Here is an 18588-nt window from a genome sequence, read left to right as displayed (position 1 = left end):
ACTAAACCACATTCAAGGGCCAAATACAGCCGAGTTTGATCTCATGTGGGCTGGATTATTAAAAAGAGGGAAGGAAGGAAGGAGGGAAGGAAAAGAAGACAGGAAGAAAGATGGAAGAAAGGGAGTAAGGAAGAAAGGAAGGAAGGACAGATAGAAGGAAGGAAAGAAGGAAAGGAACGAAGGAAAGATGGAAGAAAGGAAGGAAGGAAAGAAAGAAAGGAAAATAAGACAGACAGGAACGAAAGATGGAAGAAAGGGAGGAAAGACAGATAGAAGTAAAGAAGGAAGGAACGAAGGAAAGATGGAAGAAGTGGGGGAAAGAAGAAATGAGGGAAAAATGGAAGAAAGGAAGGAAAATAAGACAGGAAGGAAGGAAGGAAGGAAGGAAAGAAGGAAGGAAGGAAGGAAGGAAGGAAGGAAGGAAAGAAGGAAGGAAGGAAGGAAGGAGGAAGGAATTTATTGAGAATTTACTTTTTTTAAGCAAGTTGAATTATTTGTCACAAAGTTTTTATGGTTACACCACTTAGACATTTACAAATTGACTTCACATTTTATTCCACATTTATTTTCATGTATATAATCAATAAAAACAACAAATGCAGAATCAACCCAGATGTTTCTCTCATACAGTAAAAAGCTCTTAATCTGAAACCAGTAACCGGAAGTGTGTGTGTTCCCTACGTGCTGACTTGACGTCATTTAAACAGCATAAGAGGCTTGTTGTAAATCAGCTGAGACACACAGGGTCAGTCCTCTGGCTTCACTCAACACTTCAGCAGGACTGAATCTGACTAGCAAACATTTCTACATAAAAAAACAAAAACAAAACAACAACTTTAAACCTTTCACTATATTTTACTTCCACTCTGCATTTGCTCCAGAATTGCCTCAGAGGTTAAGATGCCTTTCATCGAGCCCGTATCAGACTCGGACCTGCAGAGTTTGGCTTTGGACCGGGTCGTCCCGTCTCTGCTGGAGGACGGTTTCTGCTATGTGGACGGTCTGCTGGGGGAGCTGGTTGGTGACGCGGTGCTGGAGCAGGTGAAGGACATGCACCGGTCCGGAGCTCTGCAGGATGGCCGGCTCGTGGGCTCCGTACCGGGCATCCGACGTAAGAGCATCCGCGGGGATCAGATCGCCTGGGTGAGCGGATCAGAGCGAGGCTGCGAGGCGATCCATTTCCTGCTCAACCTGATCGATAAGCTGGTGTCACTGTGCTCCAGCCGGCTGGGAACACCACGATCAAGGAGAGGTCCAAGGTAAGAGACGCTCTGCTCCAAGTTTAAGTCTAGATAGTGGAAATATTAATTAAATTATAAAATAAATAGAGGAAAAAGTACAATTTGTGCGTAAAACTGTGCGTAAAGTTTGCTCCATGATGATCATGAACTCTGTGTTGCTATAATCTGATTTTTTGGTGCTAAGTAGAAATGTTCTGCTGCAAAGTTGAAGTCTAGAAGTGGAAATATTAATTAAATTATAAAACAAATAGAGAAGGAAAAAGTAAAATTAGTGCGTTAAAACTGTGCGTAAAGTTTGCTCCATAATGAACTCTGCGTTGCTATATTTTGAGTGTTTGGTGCTAAAGTAGAAACGTTCTGCTGCAAAGTTGAAGTCAAAGTTTATTCCTACAGCACATTTAAAACAACCTCAAGCTTAAAACACAATAAACAATAAAAAAAATTAGGATTAAATTCATGATGTCATGGATTAAAAGCCAATGCATAAAAAGGTGATTCTTAAGCAATGATTTAAAACTTTAAGGTCGACTGTTCCACAAGTTTGGAGCAGTCACCAAAAAGTCTATAATTGGAAATATTAATTAAATTATAAAACAAATATAGAGGAAAAAGTAAAGCCTGCGTAAAACTCATTAATTCATTATTTATTACTTTTACTGCAGATATTTAAACTATGCAACATCTCTTAAAGTGTATTTAACATAAGACAATGTCATGGTGACTTTTCTCCTCGCTGCAGCCATAAATAGAAGGCATCACTACACACACACACCACACACACACACACACACACACACACACACACACACCCAAAGCAACTCAAACACTCAACACACTAAATATTATAAAAGTTGCGCAACTCTATCTCTACATACATAATGCAAAGTCATGTGACGTGTTAGAGGAAACAGTAAGAGGGAATCTGATGCTAAGGAGACTGTAAACGTGTCAGATATCATTTAATATGACTAACTCAGACCGATGAAGCTCAATAATACTTTTTTATTTTCCTACAACTTTCACATAATTACACACAAGACTTAAAAATCCCCCAAACTACAGCTGTCTGGCCTCTAAAATGACATAATACTTTAGCTTTTTGTGCCATATTTTTTAAACCACATAAACCATCAGTGCTTTTCTTCCTCTGTGGTTTTTCTTCCTCTGTGCTTTTCTTCCTCTGTGGTTTTTCTTCCTCTGTGGTTTCTTCCTCTGTGGTTTTCTTCCTCTGTGGTTTTCTTCCTCTGTGGTTCGATCAGTTTCATTCTGAACTCTTATGTTGACATGAGCGAGGCGTCACCGGAGAGTCCCTACATGTTTGTCTTTCCTCTGTTAAATGTGTGTTGGCCCTCTGGCAGCACTCCAGCGACCCCTCCCCCCCCCCCCCCCTTCCCCCAGTCTGTTGCCTTTAGCCAAGTTTCAGAAACCAGAGCACGCTCCAGGAAGGACAGGAAGTTTACTAGACCAGTTCAGGTCCTCTGAGTAACCTCTGCTGCTGCTGCTGCTGCTGCATCGTGTCCATTAATCACCCAGATGTTGACCTGCAGGAATCGTCTGTATTAATAATCATATTTTCTAACTCTGGGTGCAAATAGGACAGATTGCAGGTATCGTTTGACGGGAGAAGTGATATCGATTTATTTCGGTCGATATCTTAAAAGTTATCAAGTATTAATCTACCCAACATATAATAAGAGTTGAGGTATAAAGCAGCAAGTACAAATACCTCAATGTTTAACTTCATTCACAGCACTTGAGTAAATGTATTTATTTATTTATTTTATTTTCATTATTAAATCTGATATTTACACCCAGCCCTAATCTCACTGTTAACATATGATAAATAATCACATTTAAGAAGCTGAAACCATCAAATTTTGTGTATTTTTGCTTGAAAATTGGCTGAAATTATGAATTTTCGTCATTTTAATCGTCTTCATCTCGATAATCTGCAGATATTTGCACTTTCCCCCCATTGTGGGACTAATAATAAAAGAATATATAATCTTATTAGCAGGTTTCTGAACATCTGGAACAGCTGAATTAACAGAGATTCATTCATATTTTTTACAGCGCACATGTAGAGTTTATAGCTGTTACTAATGACACAAAACTAGCATTAATTTAACTTCTTTGTCTTTAAATTTGCTTGTTTTTGTCGAACAGTCCAAAGATATTAATCTCATGTGTGTAATGTCATATATGAGAAAGAAAAACTACAAATAAACTATTAAATATTTTGCATTTTTGCTTAAAAATAGACTGAAACGACTTCTCAGTTATCAGAATATTTACAGATTAACTTTCTTTAAATCAAACTATAAATGATGAAATGATAAACAGTCACAGGTCAGGTAACTTCTTCATAAATCTGCAGATGTTTGCAGGTCACTGAACATCTGGAACAGCTGATTTAACAGATTCATTCATATTTTTTACAGCACATAAGTCGAGTTTTATAGCAGTAATGAAAACTCTATTAATAAAACATCTTTCATACGTAAAGCAGGATCATCTCAGCTGTTACTGACGTCATTAACGATGACGCTGTTATATCCCAGCGTCCCCGTAAACCCTGTTAACCATAAACAATACGGGGACCTTGACTCTGAAGCTGTTAAGTGGAATTTATTTCCTTATTTACTCCTTTGATCTTCCTGCTGACGCGTGTCCAAACATCTTCCTTTATTTTATAATCCCATAAAGACTCAGAGTCATGTTTCAAAGGTTGCATTTGATCTATTATTGTTTTTTATTGTTTACAGGGAAGTTCATATATGTTGGTATTAGAGCCACGATTAACCATTATTATAGATGAGAGAGAGAGAGAGAGAGAGAGAGAGAGAGAGAGAGAGAGAGAGAGAGGAGAGAGGAGAGAGAGAGGAGAGAGAGAGAGAGAGAGAGAGAGAGAGAGAGAGAGAGAGAGAGAGAGAGAGAGAGAGAGAGAGAGAGAGAGAGAGAGAGAGAGAGAGAGAGAGAGAGAGAGAGAGAGGAGAGAGAGAGAGAGAGAGAGAGAGAGAGAGAGAGAGAGAACTAAAAATTACCCAAAAGTTGTACTAATAAAACAAATATATGTAAGAAATAATAATAAAATACTCAGTGTGCAGAAAGAACCAGTACAAAGCTCCCTCCAGTGTCTAAAAAAAATCTTATTTACACTGTTCACATAGTATTATATAAGATCTATAATCATAGTTTTTTGTCTTGTTTTCTTTATTGGGAGATCTAAAAAATAGGTTAGTGAATTAGTATTTGTTGCCATAAGAGTCAAGACTAATGATTATGTTCATTATAAATTAATCTGTTAATTGCTTTCTGATATAATTGGTGATTTTTTTTTAACGTATAAAATGATGAAAAAAAAGTCTCAAAGAACAAGAAGACGTCCTTTAAATGTCTCGTTTTTGTCCTCAACTTAAAGTTACTGTCAGAAAACTAAAAAAAAAACTAGAAGAAAATCACATTTAAGCAGCTGGAAACTGAGACATTGGTCTGTTTCTTCTTTAAGGAATGACTGGAAACAATGAAAAGATTATTAAAGGAAGTCAGTGATTAAATGTTAAATAGTTGGCAACTAATTGGTTAATGAGGTAAATGTTGCTGCTCCGAGTTGCTCCAGACGTTTCTATTGGCAACAGAAACACTGACACTGAGATCACATGGTTAAAAACACACAAACACCTGTTAGTGTGTGTGTGTGTGTGTGTGTGTGTGTGTGTGTGTGTGTGTGTGTGTGTGGTGTGTGTGTGTGTGTGTGTGTGTGTGTGTGTGTGTGTGTGTGTGTGTGTGTGTGTGTGTGTGTGTGTGTGTGTGTGTGTGTGTGTGTGTGTGTGTGTGTGTGAAGGCATGCAGAAGTGAACATTCTCACGTACACACTCCTCCACTTATTCAATTATTCACTCCCTCTCTCCTGCAGCAGCAAAAACGAATCACACACGTACACACACACACACACACACAGACACAGACACACACAGCTGCTGACAGTGTCCTCCCCCCCCCCCCGCACTCATTTCCAGTATGTCCGCCCCATCTTCACGTGCTTTTAATGTGTGCAATGAGCCCTTATCACGTGTGTGTGTGTGTGTGTTGTGTGTGTGTGTGTGTGTGCTGTGTGTTATCAGATGAAACTTCCTTAAGAAAACAAGTCAACCCAGCTACAATAGGATACACACACACACACACACACACACACACACACACACACACGTGTATCCGTAGACATAAACATAGTAAAGATCAAGGAGGATAAGAAGTTTTTTTTTGTCTTTTATTGTTTTTGTTTTGAATGGTTTTTTTTATAAACAAGCTTTAGTTTAAATTTTGAGCAACGTGATGATGTCATCGTGTTGCCTTTGGGGTCAGAATATCGGCTGGGAATTTGGAGTATTTTTAGTTATTTTTCTTATTGGTAATAAATCTTTCATGCAGGTTCAAACCAACAATGAACTGATATATTTACAGTATATTACATTATTTTAAACTTACACATTAACTATTACATTATTATAATATATAATTATTATATATATAATTAACCTCACTGGTTGCTGTTTTTATGCTCTTATTTTTATAATGTTTTATGTTAGTTTTTTTTATTTATCTGTCTTTGTAGCACTGCACAAGCACATAGTCTACCATATATTTACAGTATGTTTCAGTATGTTTGATCCTTTTTCTTAAAGTTTAATATATATGCAAAATAAAGTGTTTATGTATATATATATATATATATATATATATATATATATTCTATGTTTATAAAATAATCAGATGATATTTTTTTACTCTCTGATATCGGCATCAGCCCCAAAAATCCAGTATCAGTCAGATTCTATTTTCTTTCAATGTGTTTAAAGTAAAACATTAAACTGACTAAACTTTGCACACACACACACACACACACACACACACACACACACACACACACACACACACACACACACACACACACACACACACACACACACACACAGTAGAGCAGACGAGTCTCTGCTGCTGCTCCAGTCTGCAGCCTCACGCTCCACACGTAGCTCTGTCATTAACCCGTCAGCTGGCTGGAAAGCTGCCAAACACACACATACCCCTCCTCTCCTTCCTTCCCTCTTTCCTTCCCTCCCTCCCTCCCTCCCTCCTCCTCCTCTACTAGACAGATAAGATAAAGCTGAATTCAAAAACAGCTCTCAGAGGCGTTTTTCTCCTTTTTTTCCCTCCCTCCCTCCGTAGTATCATTTCCTCTCCGCTCTGTTTCTAAGGAATAGTTTAACTGTAGATACACACTGATGAGGCTGTGTGTGTGTGTGTGTGTGTGTGTGTGTGTGTGTGTGTGTGTGTGTGTGTGTGTGTGTGTGTGTGTGTGTGTGTGTGTGTCAGTGAAGTCGTGTAAACAAACTTTGGGTGATTTCCCTTCTCCTCTCCTTCCCCCTTTTCCTCAGCGTAGACTTTTCAGAGGCCTCTCTCTCTCTCTCTCTCTCTTTCTCTCTCTCTTTCTCTCTCGTCTTGTCCTCTCTTCCTCTTCTCTCCCCCTTGCTCCTTCTCTCCTCCTCCTCCTCTCTTCTTCCTCATCTCCTCCTCTCTCCCTCCTCTCCTCTCTCCTCTTCCTCTCTCATCTCCTCTCCTCTCTCCCTCATCTCCTCTCCTCCTCTCTTCCTCCTCTCCTCTCCTCTCCGCCTCTCTTCCTCTCCTCTCCTCCTCTCTTCCTCTCTCATCTCCTCTCCTCTCTCCCTCATCTCCTCTCTTCCTCTCCTCTCCTCCTCCCCTCCTCCTCTCCTGACCTTTCTTAGAGGAAGTACAGTGTAAACACAGATCAGGTGTTCCAGCTACTTTGATCTTTGATCTTTGATGAAGGTTAACGGACGCTGTGACTTTCCTGCTCGTTGATAATAATAAAGAAAAGGAAGCGCTTGTTTTATTATAAGGTAGCGTGCAGAGTGGTGGAGCTGCTCACACGCTTCCTGCTGCTTTTGTTCTGTTGCTACCGGGCGTGTTTGGGTGTTTTCAGTGTCTTTGGTCTGAGTCTGAGTCGCAGGTGAAGCTGCTGACGTGTTTTGGGGTCAGGTGATCACATTGACGTCAGAGTGATGTCACGACGCTCAGTTTGTAGATCAGAGCTGCTGATGATGATGATGATGATGATGATGATGATGTTGTTGTTGTTGTTTCATTTCAGTTAGAAAAGAAAACCAGGGTTAATCTTCACTGACGCTGTTTCACCGTAACAAAGAATATAATATATAATACATATATATAATATATAATATATGCAGTTTATTCCATCAAATAAAAGACTCCACTCATATAAAAAGTTATTAGTTGGAACAAAATGTTGCTTTATGTTTATTTAATTATTGCACATAAAGAAAAAAATAACTTTTATATGAAGAACTTTTGCAGCTTCTTTTTAAGTTGATGTAAATTTAAACTAGATGTTAAATCAACTTTTGAAGCAATTCAGCAATAATAACCTCACTGTGTTTTTCTTTGTATGCGTGTGTGTGTGTATATATGTGTGTGTGTATATGTGTGTGTTTCTATGGTCGTGTGTGTGTGTGTATATATGTGTGTGTATCTATGTGTGTGTGTGTGTGTATATATATGTGTGTGTGTGTGTGTGTATATATGTGTGTGTGTGTATATATATGTGTGTGTGTGTATATATGTGTGTGTGTATCTATGTGTGTGTGTGTGTGTATATATATGTGTGTGTGTGTGTGTATATATGTGTGTGTGTGTATATATATATATGTGTGTGTGTATATATGTGTGTGTGTGTGTATATATGTGTGTGTGTGTGTATATATATGTGTTTGTGTGTATATATGTGTGTGTGTGTGTGTGTGTATATATGTGTGTGTGTGTGATCAGCTGTTCAGTTTTTCCTGGAAGGAAACCCACAGTCTGAGTGTTTGTTGACTTTGACACAGAGTCTAATGTCTGATAATCGTCTGCTGCTCTCAGCTTATCACTCGCTTCCTGTTGGGGGTCAAAAGGTCGCAGCGCTGCGAGGGGAACGACCCCCTCCCCCCCCCCCCCCCCCAGCGCTTTACCTCCTCGTCCTGTTTAGGAAAACTTCTTCATTCCCTTAAAGACAGATTAATCCTCTGTATGATTTATTATGGAGTTTTAATGTCTGGAGATAAAATGATGACACATTTTTAAACTTTATGAACTTTTTTGGCGCAATTTTTCTCCCATAAATTAAAAATGTGGATGTCTGAATTTTTTAAGTGGAGCATATTTTTACCGAGTTATATATTTACATGTTTTTGGAAGTTCATTAACTTTATTCTCCTGTACTTTTTAAGAATTATTGGGTTTTCTTTTGGTCATATAAACTTTTAGTATAAAAAATTACTGTAATTAAAGAACTGTCAATCTATCAATTTAGAGACTGGCAGCAGCTCTCATTGATCTCTGAATATAATATTACCTTACAAGCAGTCAGGTTTTCCTCTTGTTCATACTGAATATTAAAACCTTCAGATTTGCTTCCAGTGTTCAGTGATGGACTGAATCCACTTATTTAAAATAATTTAAAGTAGATGATCAGCTTCTATTGAGCTTCATCAGTGTGAGTTAGTCATATCAAGTGATATATGACACATTTACAGTGTTTTAGCATCAGATTCCCTCTTAGTGTTTCCCTGTTGAGCTGTGGTGTAACCATAGTAACACAAAGACGTTTCTACTAAAAACACTGTAACGTTGAAACATAGAAGATGAATATTATATATATATTAGTTTATTATGAAGGTCAGTATGAACAGGAGGAATCATTACAGCAAGATAAACTCACTTCATGCTCATGTTTAACTCCTGACTGTTTGTTTAAGACACTTTAAACACTTTAAACCAGGGGTGTCAAACATGCGGCCCGCGGGCCAGAACCGGCCCGCCGAGGGGTCCGATCCGGCCCACTGTCCTTCCTTCCTTCTTTCCTTCCATCTTTCCTTCCTTCCATCTTTCCTTCCTCCTTCCAGCTTTCCTTCCTTCCATCTTTCCTTCATTCCCTCCTTCCTTCCTTCCAGAACCAGCCCGCTGAGGAGTCCAATCCAACCCACTGTCCTTCCTGTGTTCTTTTCCTTCCTTCCTTCCATCTGTCCGTCCTTCCTTCTTGTCTTCCTCTCTTCTTTTCCTTCCTTCCTTCTTGTCTTCTCTTCCTTCCTTCCTTCCATCTGTCCTTGCTCCCTTTCTTCCTTCCATCTTTCTTTCCTGTCTTCTTTTCCTTCCTTCCTTCCTTCTTGTCTTCTCTTACTTTCTCCCTTCCTTCCATCTGTCCTTGCTCCCTTACTTTCTTCCTTCCATCTTTCCTTCCTCCATTTCATCCGTCCCTCCTTCCATCTGTCCTTCCTTCCTTCAATCTGTCCTTCCTCCCATCTTCCCTTCCTCTCTTCTTTTCCTTCCTTCCTTCCTTCATTCCTACCTTCCTTCCTTCCTTCATTTTAATGATCCGGCCCACATGAAATCAAATTGGTCTGTATGTGGCCCTTGAATGAAAATGAGTTTGACACCTCTGCTTTAAACACTTTAAATACTTTAAACACTTTCAACACTGAGCTGAGACACTCTGAACATATTTGTGATTCTTGCAGCTTTAAAAATAACCAACTCTAAAATGTCTCTGCAGAGACATTAAAGGCTTTCAGCTGCTTCTTATCACTGCTGAAAAAGTTTGGCTCAACCAGTTTCCTCCCTACACTGACCGGGCTGCACGTACACACACACACACACACACACACACACACACACACACACACACACACACAGAGAGATACACTGAGAGAGAGAAGCAGGCATACAAGCATGAGCACACACATCATGCAATTTGTGTACGTGCAACTGAAGCTGTATGCACACAACCACAACTATATTAGCAAATCACCACACACACACACAGAGACACACACAGGCTCAGACACACACACACACACATGCTCAGACACACACACAGGCTCAGACACACACACACACACAGGCTCAGACACACACACACACAGGAAATATTAGCAAATCACCACACACACACACATGCTCAGACACACACACACACACACACACACACACATGCTCAGACAAACACACACACACACACACACACAGGCTCAGAAACACACACACACACACACATGCTCAGACAAACACACACACACACACACACACACACACATGCTCAGACACACACACACACACAGAGACACACACACAGGCTCAGACACACACACACACACAGAGACACACACACAGGCTCAGACACACACACACACACACACAGAGACACACACACAGGCTCAGACACACACACACACACAGACACACACGCTCAGACATGCAGAGGAAGTGTCTGTAATCATTTGAAGATTATTTCAAGTTTTACCGGAAATTATGTCACATTTTTATTTCTTCTTTTTTCTTCTTCAATTCTAAATAAGACATTAAATAAGATTAAAGAAACTAATCAATCAAACTTTATTAATACAGCAGCATTCATTCATTCATTCAACACCTACCTCAGGTTATATAGGCATAAGAGCAATATGTGCAATCGACTGTGTATGTGTGTGTGTGTAAATAGCTTTTAAAGTAATTCATTGTTTTTATGTATAATATTTATATTTATTTTGACTTTTTTGCACCACGGTTAGAGACCCCGAACCAATCTCGTTGTGAAACCTGTTGTTCAATGACAATAAAGGATATTCTATTCTATTCATTCATTCATTCATTCATTCAGGTTACTGTAGTTCAAAGAGCTTCACAGCTGATAATAAGAACGAGTGACAACATAAAGAAAAACTGAGACCAATGTACCAAGAGAAAATAAAGATTATAAACATATTTAAATGTTTTGTTAAAGTAGAATAAATTCAAAAAAATATAAATAAATATATAAAATAAAAAATATATGTACAATGTATGAATACAAAATAAATAAATGAATATATCAAATAAAAAATAAGAAAAAGTAAAAATAGAAACTAGATTAAAAAGACAAAAGTAAAAATAAAAAAGATAAAGTTTAATAAATAGGTTAAAATTAATTAAAACACACAAAACAGACTAATTAACTCAATAAGATAAAACTTGAATGTTAATAAAATAACACAAAATAAAGTAAAATATTAACAAAACTATAAATATTCACATTTTAAGAAGCTGGAATCAGATAATTTTGCATTAATTAGTTATTAAATTAGTTGCTTATTATTTTCCTCTATAATTGATTAATTAATGCAGTTAAATTACAAACACGTTTTATTTCCTTCTGCTCCTATAAACCTTCATTTTTTACAGTGTATTCATAAATAAAACACATATTAAATGTTTGTGTGTTTCTGTGTGTCTGCAGGCCATGGTGGCGTGTTACCCGGGCAACGGCGCCGGTTACGTCAAACACGTGGACAACCCGAACTCTGACGGGCGGCGGATCACCTGCATCTATTACCTCAACAAGAACTGGGATGCTAAGGTGCGTTCAGGGACCTCAGGAAACGGGGACGTCTCCTCCTGTGTTGTTGTTTTTATTGATCGAGATCAAAGATGATTATTGATGATTATCAGTCAGACTGCGAGACTTCCTGTCTGATGAGGGAGGTGAAGTTTGAGATGATGAACGTTGATATAAAGTTTGACTCATCCGGACATTTTTAAACAAACATTTTCTGCTTTTATTGCCTGAAAATATGAAGATTTTCTGCTTTTTTTTGTTATTTAGGAAAGTAAACTAAATATTTTCGGGTTATTTTAGATTTGAAGACATGAAGTTGATCTGTGGATTAAATATTAAGTAAATTAAGTTTATTTGTAAAGCAGCTTTAAATACAAGTAAATGCAGCTTAATAATAATAATTTTAATATAGTAAAAATAGTACAAAGTAAAAGTAGTAAAAAAAATAGAATAAATACAAAATCAAGTAAAATTCATTACAAGTTCATCAGTGTGAAGATGAATGTCAGAAAAGATAATAAAGTAAGTTTTTCTATTAAATATATTTAACAAGCTGTCTAAATAAATCAAATAATCCGTTTTAAAGGAAAAATTCCCCCAAAAATGTTTAAATGTGATATTTGATCTTTTACTGTCATAAACTGAAATATCTTTAACCCAACTCAGTTTTCACTATTTTCTGACATTTTCTTAATAAAGAATGAATCAGTTTATTAACATGCTGATTATTTAATTAATAATGAGAATAATCAATAGTTGCAGCTGTAGGAAGTCTGAAGGGAACTAATGTCTTATATATTTTATTGTATATTTAAACGGTTTCCTCTCGCTATCAGCTGACCGTGTGTCGTCTTCCTGTTTCAGGAGCACGGAGGAATCCTCAGGATTTATCCGGAGGGAGAAAACGACGTAGCCGACATCGAGCCGCTGTTTGACCGACTGCTCTTCTTCTGGTCCGACCGCAGGAATCCACACGAGGTGCAGCCCTCCTACTCCACCAGGTAACCAACCGATCAATCAATCAATCAATCAATCAATGACAGGAAGGACAGATGAGGACAGGGACACTTGCTTCTTGTCTGTTTATTCTTTCTTTTCTTGCTCATTTTTTAGTGTTAAATGAGGATTTATTCATTTAATTGATTGATAGATTTTTCATATTTTAATGTTAAATTAGTGAATTCTGTTAAATTCATTCATTTAATCAATTTTTAAAAAGCTTTGTTGAAAAACCTATAAACAGCTTCAGGATATTTGTCACATGATTTGCAGTAAAGTTGACATTTCACACTAAATGTTGAGTAATATTTCCCTTTAGATGAAGAAAATAGTGAAATAAAGCAGAAAAATACATAAAACTGTGATTTAAAGTCAAAATGTGATTAAAATATGAACCAAAAAGCTTCAAACGCTGCTGTAAATCAACTGAAAACTATAAAATCTTAATTTTATTAAGTCAGTGAAGTTAATAAATCCAGCAGCTCAACAGGCTTTTTACATTCAGTTAATATCAGCTCAGAAAAAACACAAACTCTTAATATAATGTCTGTATAATAATAATTATATGTGTGTATTTAAATGTATGAGATTAAAGTAGAAACTTGGCTTTAAAGCAGAGAAGCAGCTTTAATTAACACACTGAGCTGCTGCTGATTTAAAGAAATTAACCTAAAATAAAGATTGTGCTGCTTTATAAATAATTCATCCTCTTTATTATACAGAAGATATAAACACATAAAATAATATATATTTCTAATAAAGCTGATTAAATGAGCATCGCAGGTACAGATCATTGGCTCCACCTGCTGGTGAAACTGTGGAATTACATGTAAACAGATTCAACATCACTTCTATCTTTATATTTTACTTTTCTGTCTTAATTTAAGACTAAAATACAACATTTAAAAGTGCAGCTATAATAATAATAAAGCTTATTTATAGAGAAGCTTTCATACAGGAGATTAAGCTCAAAGTGCTTCACAGAAAAACAACATTAAAATACAATAAATATTATAATTAAAGGAAATAAATGAGAACTGTGTAAATATATATAACAGTGTGTAGTTAACATGTGTTTGTGTGTTTCAGGTACGCAATCACAGTCTGGTATTTTGACTCTGAGGAGAGAGCCGAGGCCAAGAGACGCTTCAGAGACCTGACAGGTAAACACACACACACACACACACACACACACACACACACACACACACACACACACACAGAGAGACACACACACACCCTTTTTTAAATCATTAATAAGCACAATAAAAGGGTAACAGTGATTAGTTACTTGCCAAATATTGATCCCATATTTATGTTTTGTTAAATCTCAGATTGGATTCTTTAGCTTTGTAACACACATTCAATTATGAGCTTTTATTTATGAGTTACAAACTATTTTAGCGTTAAAATATATTTATTTGAGGTGTTTTTGGTTTATAAACTTGTATTTTAAAGCAGTATTCTTATTAATGAGAGTGATTTATTATCAGTATTCTTTGAGAGTTTTAATCGTTTAAAGAGATCAAATAAAATTCAAATAAATGTAAATATAAGTTAAAATTTTGTATGAACACACTTTATAATCTTATCTAATATATTAATACAATCCTACATTACTGTGATATTTATTTGAGGTTTTTCTGCTTTATAAACTTGTATTTTAAAGCAGTATTTTCATTAATGAACGACTGATTTAAGACATTTTTATCTGTTTTTTTCAGCTTCCACTCGGCAGGAAAACAGCAGCAGCAGCAGCTGAGCGGTGACACGTCGCCACCTGGTGTTCAAACCCTGAAGTGCAGGAGAAGGACGGCCGGATACACTGATGAAAGAAAGAAAAGAGGAGGAAAACGGACAAAAAGAAAAGTGTTACTCTGTCCTGGACTGTGGAGGAGTCGAGGGGAATTTTCTAACGTTGATGAAACTGAAAATGTTCCCTCATCGCTCCGTCGTCCAGCTGGTCGATTTAGACTCCGCCCGCCTGCACCGCCGCTGTGAGCGCAGCCGCCGCGCCCTCGCCGAGGTCAGCTGACCGGCGGCTGCTCCGGACTCTCGCTGCTTTACTCGTGCAATATTCTCTCTTTTCTCTTCTCTCTCTGGTTTCTGTCGCTGAGGTGGAGGAAAAACGTCGGACTGCACCTTTAAAAAAACAAACCTTCACTTCACAAAGAATAAAGAAAGAAAAGAGAAGGAGAGACGGATGTTTACAGACGGAGAAATGAGAGAAACGATGATTATTTTAAACCCTAGAGTTGTTTTTTTTAATCATCGAGGAAACTTTGGAAATGTTTACTTTATAATTCAACAAACGACGGCTGTAAAAAAAAGAAAGAAATATATTAAAATATAAGATTTATGCTTTTAATTTTAACCTGAGAGAAAAAGAAGCAAATGTTTTGTTACATGATTAATAAAATAATAAAATAATAACTTCATGAGTCAAATGTTTTATTTCACAGCTCCTTTATTTTATACTTTGTTTTCAGGTATTTAACAGAAAAGTTTCAGAGTTAATGAAGCAGTTTGGTACAAATTATAAGAAAAATTGCACACAAAAATATGTTGTTTAGATTTGGTTTCATATATAGTGGATAGAAATATATATAATAAATCTATAATAATTATTAAAAATGTAATTTACATGGAAAAGAAAAGTATTTTTGTGTGTCCGATGATATATTTGCACAGAATTTTATGTTTAATTACAAAGTTTTGAGACGAAGAAATAAATAAATAATTATTTATTTATTTTTTTAAAACACTAAAAACAGTATTTTACTGATTTTACTGATACTGATTCATTTATTAAACATTTAATTAAATTAATTTAATTACATTTAATGTAAGTTTCTCCGCTGTGGGACTAAAAAAGGAATATTTTATCTTATCTTTTTTGGATTATTTCCTAACAAGTCGCTGCTGTTATTAATTTGTTAATTAATTTAAGGATTAAATCATTTTGTATATTTAGTGGAAATGATCTTGTAGTTTTTAAGAAAGAATTTAATAATAATCAGAATAATAAATGTAGTTTAAAATGCCAAACTACCCACAAAAGTATTATTAGTATTTACTTTTTTCCATTTTTTCTTAGTAATTTGAACCATTTTGCACCAAATGTCCTAAAAATAAAAAGTTAAATACCTGAAAATAAGACAGAAAAATCAAGGAAATGAGAATTAAATGACAGAAGCTGTGAAATAAAAACAAAATGTGTCATTTTCTTGATTTTTGGGAAAAGAAAGTTTGAAGAAACGTTAACTCCAGATGAAATAAACCAACTTTCTCCTTTTTTTACTGAAGAAAACTTTGATTAATCAGAAACTTTCTTTAATGACTGGATGAATCATTTTGTCTATAAAGGCGATGCTGAACTCAGAAAAACATCAAATCTTAACGTTTCTTTACTTTATGAAAGAAAAAAGTAATATTTGATAATAAAAATTGTTGATTTATTTTGTGACAAACGATGAAAAATGATTCAAAGCTGCAGAAAAAGTGAATCTGTAACTTTCACATTATGATAAATAAATAATAAGATAATCAACCTGATGTTTGGATGTGATGAAAATGTGTTTTTTCTTTTTTTTTTTGTGCGTCTTTACACGATACATGTGTTTCCCGAATTTTGTTTGTCTACGTCAATCTGAGTGGAGGGGCTTGATTTTTTAAATTTCTAGGGGGCGCTATTAATCCATTTTTGCCTCGGCCATTTCCGCGATCCTTAAAATATCAAATTTTTCGTTGGATCGGACATGATTGCAAGTTTTGGTGAGTTTTGGGGCATGTTTAGGCTTTCAAAAAGGCGTACAACTATAATAATAATAAAAATCATCCAGATTGAACATTTTAGCCTGGATGGCCGACTTCCTGTTGGACTTAGGGTATGGGTCCAAGAGGCTTTTTTGTGCGTCTGGACATAATACATAGGCCTTGTGGATTTTATTTCTCTATGTCAATGTGGAAGGCGGGGCTTAAACTTTGAAATTTTCCAGGGGGCGCTGTGGAGTCATCTTCTCACTTAAAAATCCCAAACTTTGTCAGTAGTCAATATGTGTGACTGTTGACGTATGTGTACAATTTGGTGAATGTAGGAGTTTATGAAAATGTACAAAATGGATAAAGGCATTAGGGGGCGCTATTGAGCTGTTGTGCCACGCCCAGGGGCAGTTATGGTCTCAAATTAAAGTGCGCCTGAGTGTGAACCTATGTGGGCAATTTGGTGATTCTGTGAAGACGGGAAAGTCCTCTAAACGCAGAGGGAAAAATGGAAAATTGACGCAGGAAATGCACAATAACTCACTTCCTGTTAGAGTGAAAATTTTGAAAAAAAATAATTTGGGGGTTTACCCATGAGTGCTATGTGTCCTGTAAATTTCACGAAGATCAGACAAAGTTTGTGGTCACATGACCTGCTGTTAGGGGGCGCTATGGAGACCCCTTGCCACACTCACCCCCAACGATGTTGAAATTGAAACGGCTTCAACAGGTGTGACATTTTACGCAGTGCATGTATTAACATCCGACAATGTATGGAGGAGTTATAAGGAGTTGTTTGTTTATACAAACAAACAAACGACTGCCACGCCCACCTGGTATAACGTAGGTAAAATCTGTTATCAAGTTTACATCATCAAGGTCTGAGGATGATACAGTTCTAATCTGAAGTCTGTGGAGTCAAAACTGCAGGAGGAGTTTGTTAAAGTACGAGGCCTGGAAATGGGGAAAATGGCAACAAAAATGCACCTGTGATCCAAGATGGCCGACTTCCTGTTGGACTTAGGGTATGGGTCCAAGAGGCTTTTTTGTGCGTCTGGTCATGATATATATGAATCCTAAATTTCGTTCATGTACGTGCATGTAGAAGGCGGGGCTTCAACTTTTAATGTTCTAGGGGGCGCTGTAGAGTCATTTTGGCACTTAAAAGGTTGCGGTTATACCAAAAAATAATATTCGTGCTTCTTGATGAGTGTGTCTAATTTGGTGAGTTTTAGAGTTTGTCAGTACATCCTAAGTGGGAAAACGCATTAGGGGGCGCTACTGAGCTGTTGGGGCAAAATGTTGGGCAAATGTGGTATCAGATGAAAGAGCTCATGATTTGGAACCTACGTGGCAGGTTTCATGATTCTGTGAACATCATAAAGTCCTCAAAGCTGTGTTCGAAAAATGAAAATCGGTGCACGCCACGCCGCGTGGGCGACTTCCTGTTTGGTAAAAAAATTCCACAAAATTAATTTCCCAATGATCCGATGAGACCTATGACATATGTAAATTTCATGCAGATCCAAGAAGATTTGTGGTCACATGACCCGACGTTAGGGGGCGCTAGCGAGTCCCCTTACCACGCTTGCGTCCAATCACGTTAAATTAAATAAATTTTCACCAGCTGCGATGTGTGTGCTGAATTTCATGAGTTTTCATGCATGTTCAGGCCACCAAAAATGCGCCCAAAGTGGCGGCACAAGAGCGTGAAAAATAATAATAAGAATCCTGGCAATAGCAATAGGTCCCTCACTGACTTGTCAGTGCTCGGGCCCTAATTAATGCTGATAAAAATTAGTTAATACATTATGATTCATATCAATATGCACAAATGCTGCTGATGCAAACTTCCCCAATGTATGAAATTATTCATATAGTCAAACAAACTTCTGATTAACCATAAAGCTGGTCGTCATAGTAACCAAATGCATGTAACTCACCTTTGTCCAGCAAGTGTCACTGTAGCTCCACTCATCTCAGGCAGGTTTAACTCTGATAGAAGATAAAAACATAAACTTTAATACAGTTACTGATTATATGACTTTATTTATATTAATCTACAGACAGAGAGTAAACTAAAGTACTAAACTAAAAGTACTGCAGTATTATGAGTGATGTAGTATGCAGTATTACAATAAA

General features: G+C 36.8%; 1 protein-coding gene across 1 annotated transcript; it reads left to right on the top strand.

The window, feature by feature from the left end:
• Window positions 1-694: 694 nt before the first annotated feature.
• Window positions 695-15469, top strand: egln3 (egl-9 family hypoxia-inducible factor 3). The gene is given in 6 exon segments (XM_062440559.1): window positions 695-1234; window positions 1237-1259; window positions 11587-11706; window positions 12550-12686; window positions 13774-13847; window positions 14409-15469. Coding segments are annotated over 6 exon segments (726 nt in total). The 5' UTR covers window positions 695-900; the 3' UTR covers window positions 14447-15469.
• The last annotated feature ends 3119 nt before the right edge of the window (window positions 15470-18588 follow it).

Source organism: Scomber scombrus, chromosome 19 (genome assembly GCF_963691925.1).
Source record: "Scomber scombrus chromosome 19, fScoSco1.1, whole genome shotgun sequence".
In the NCBI taxonomy this organism is placed as follows: Eukaryota; Metazoa; Chordata; class Actinopteri; order Scombriformes; family Scombridae; genus Scomber; species Scomber scombrus.
The sequence above is the reverse complement of the archived record's forward strand: the minus strand, read 5'-3'. Positions and strand labels throughout refer to the sequence as shown.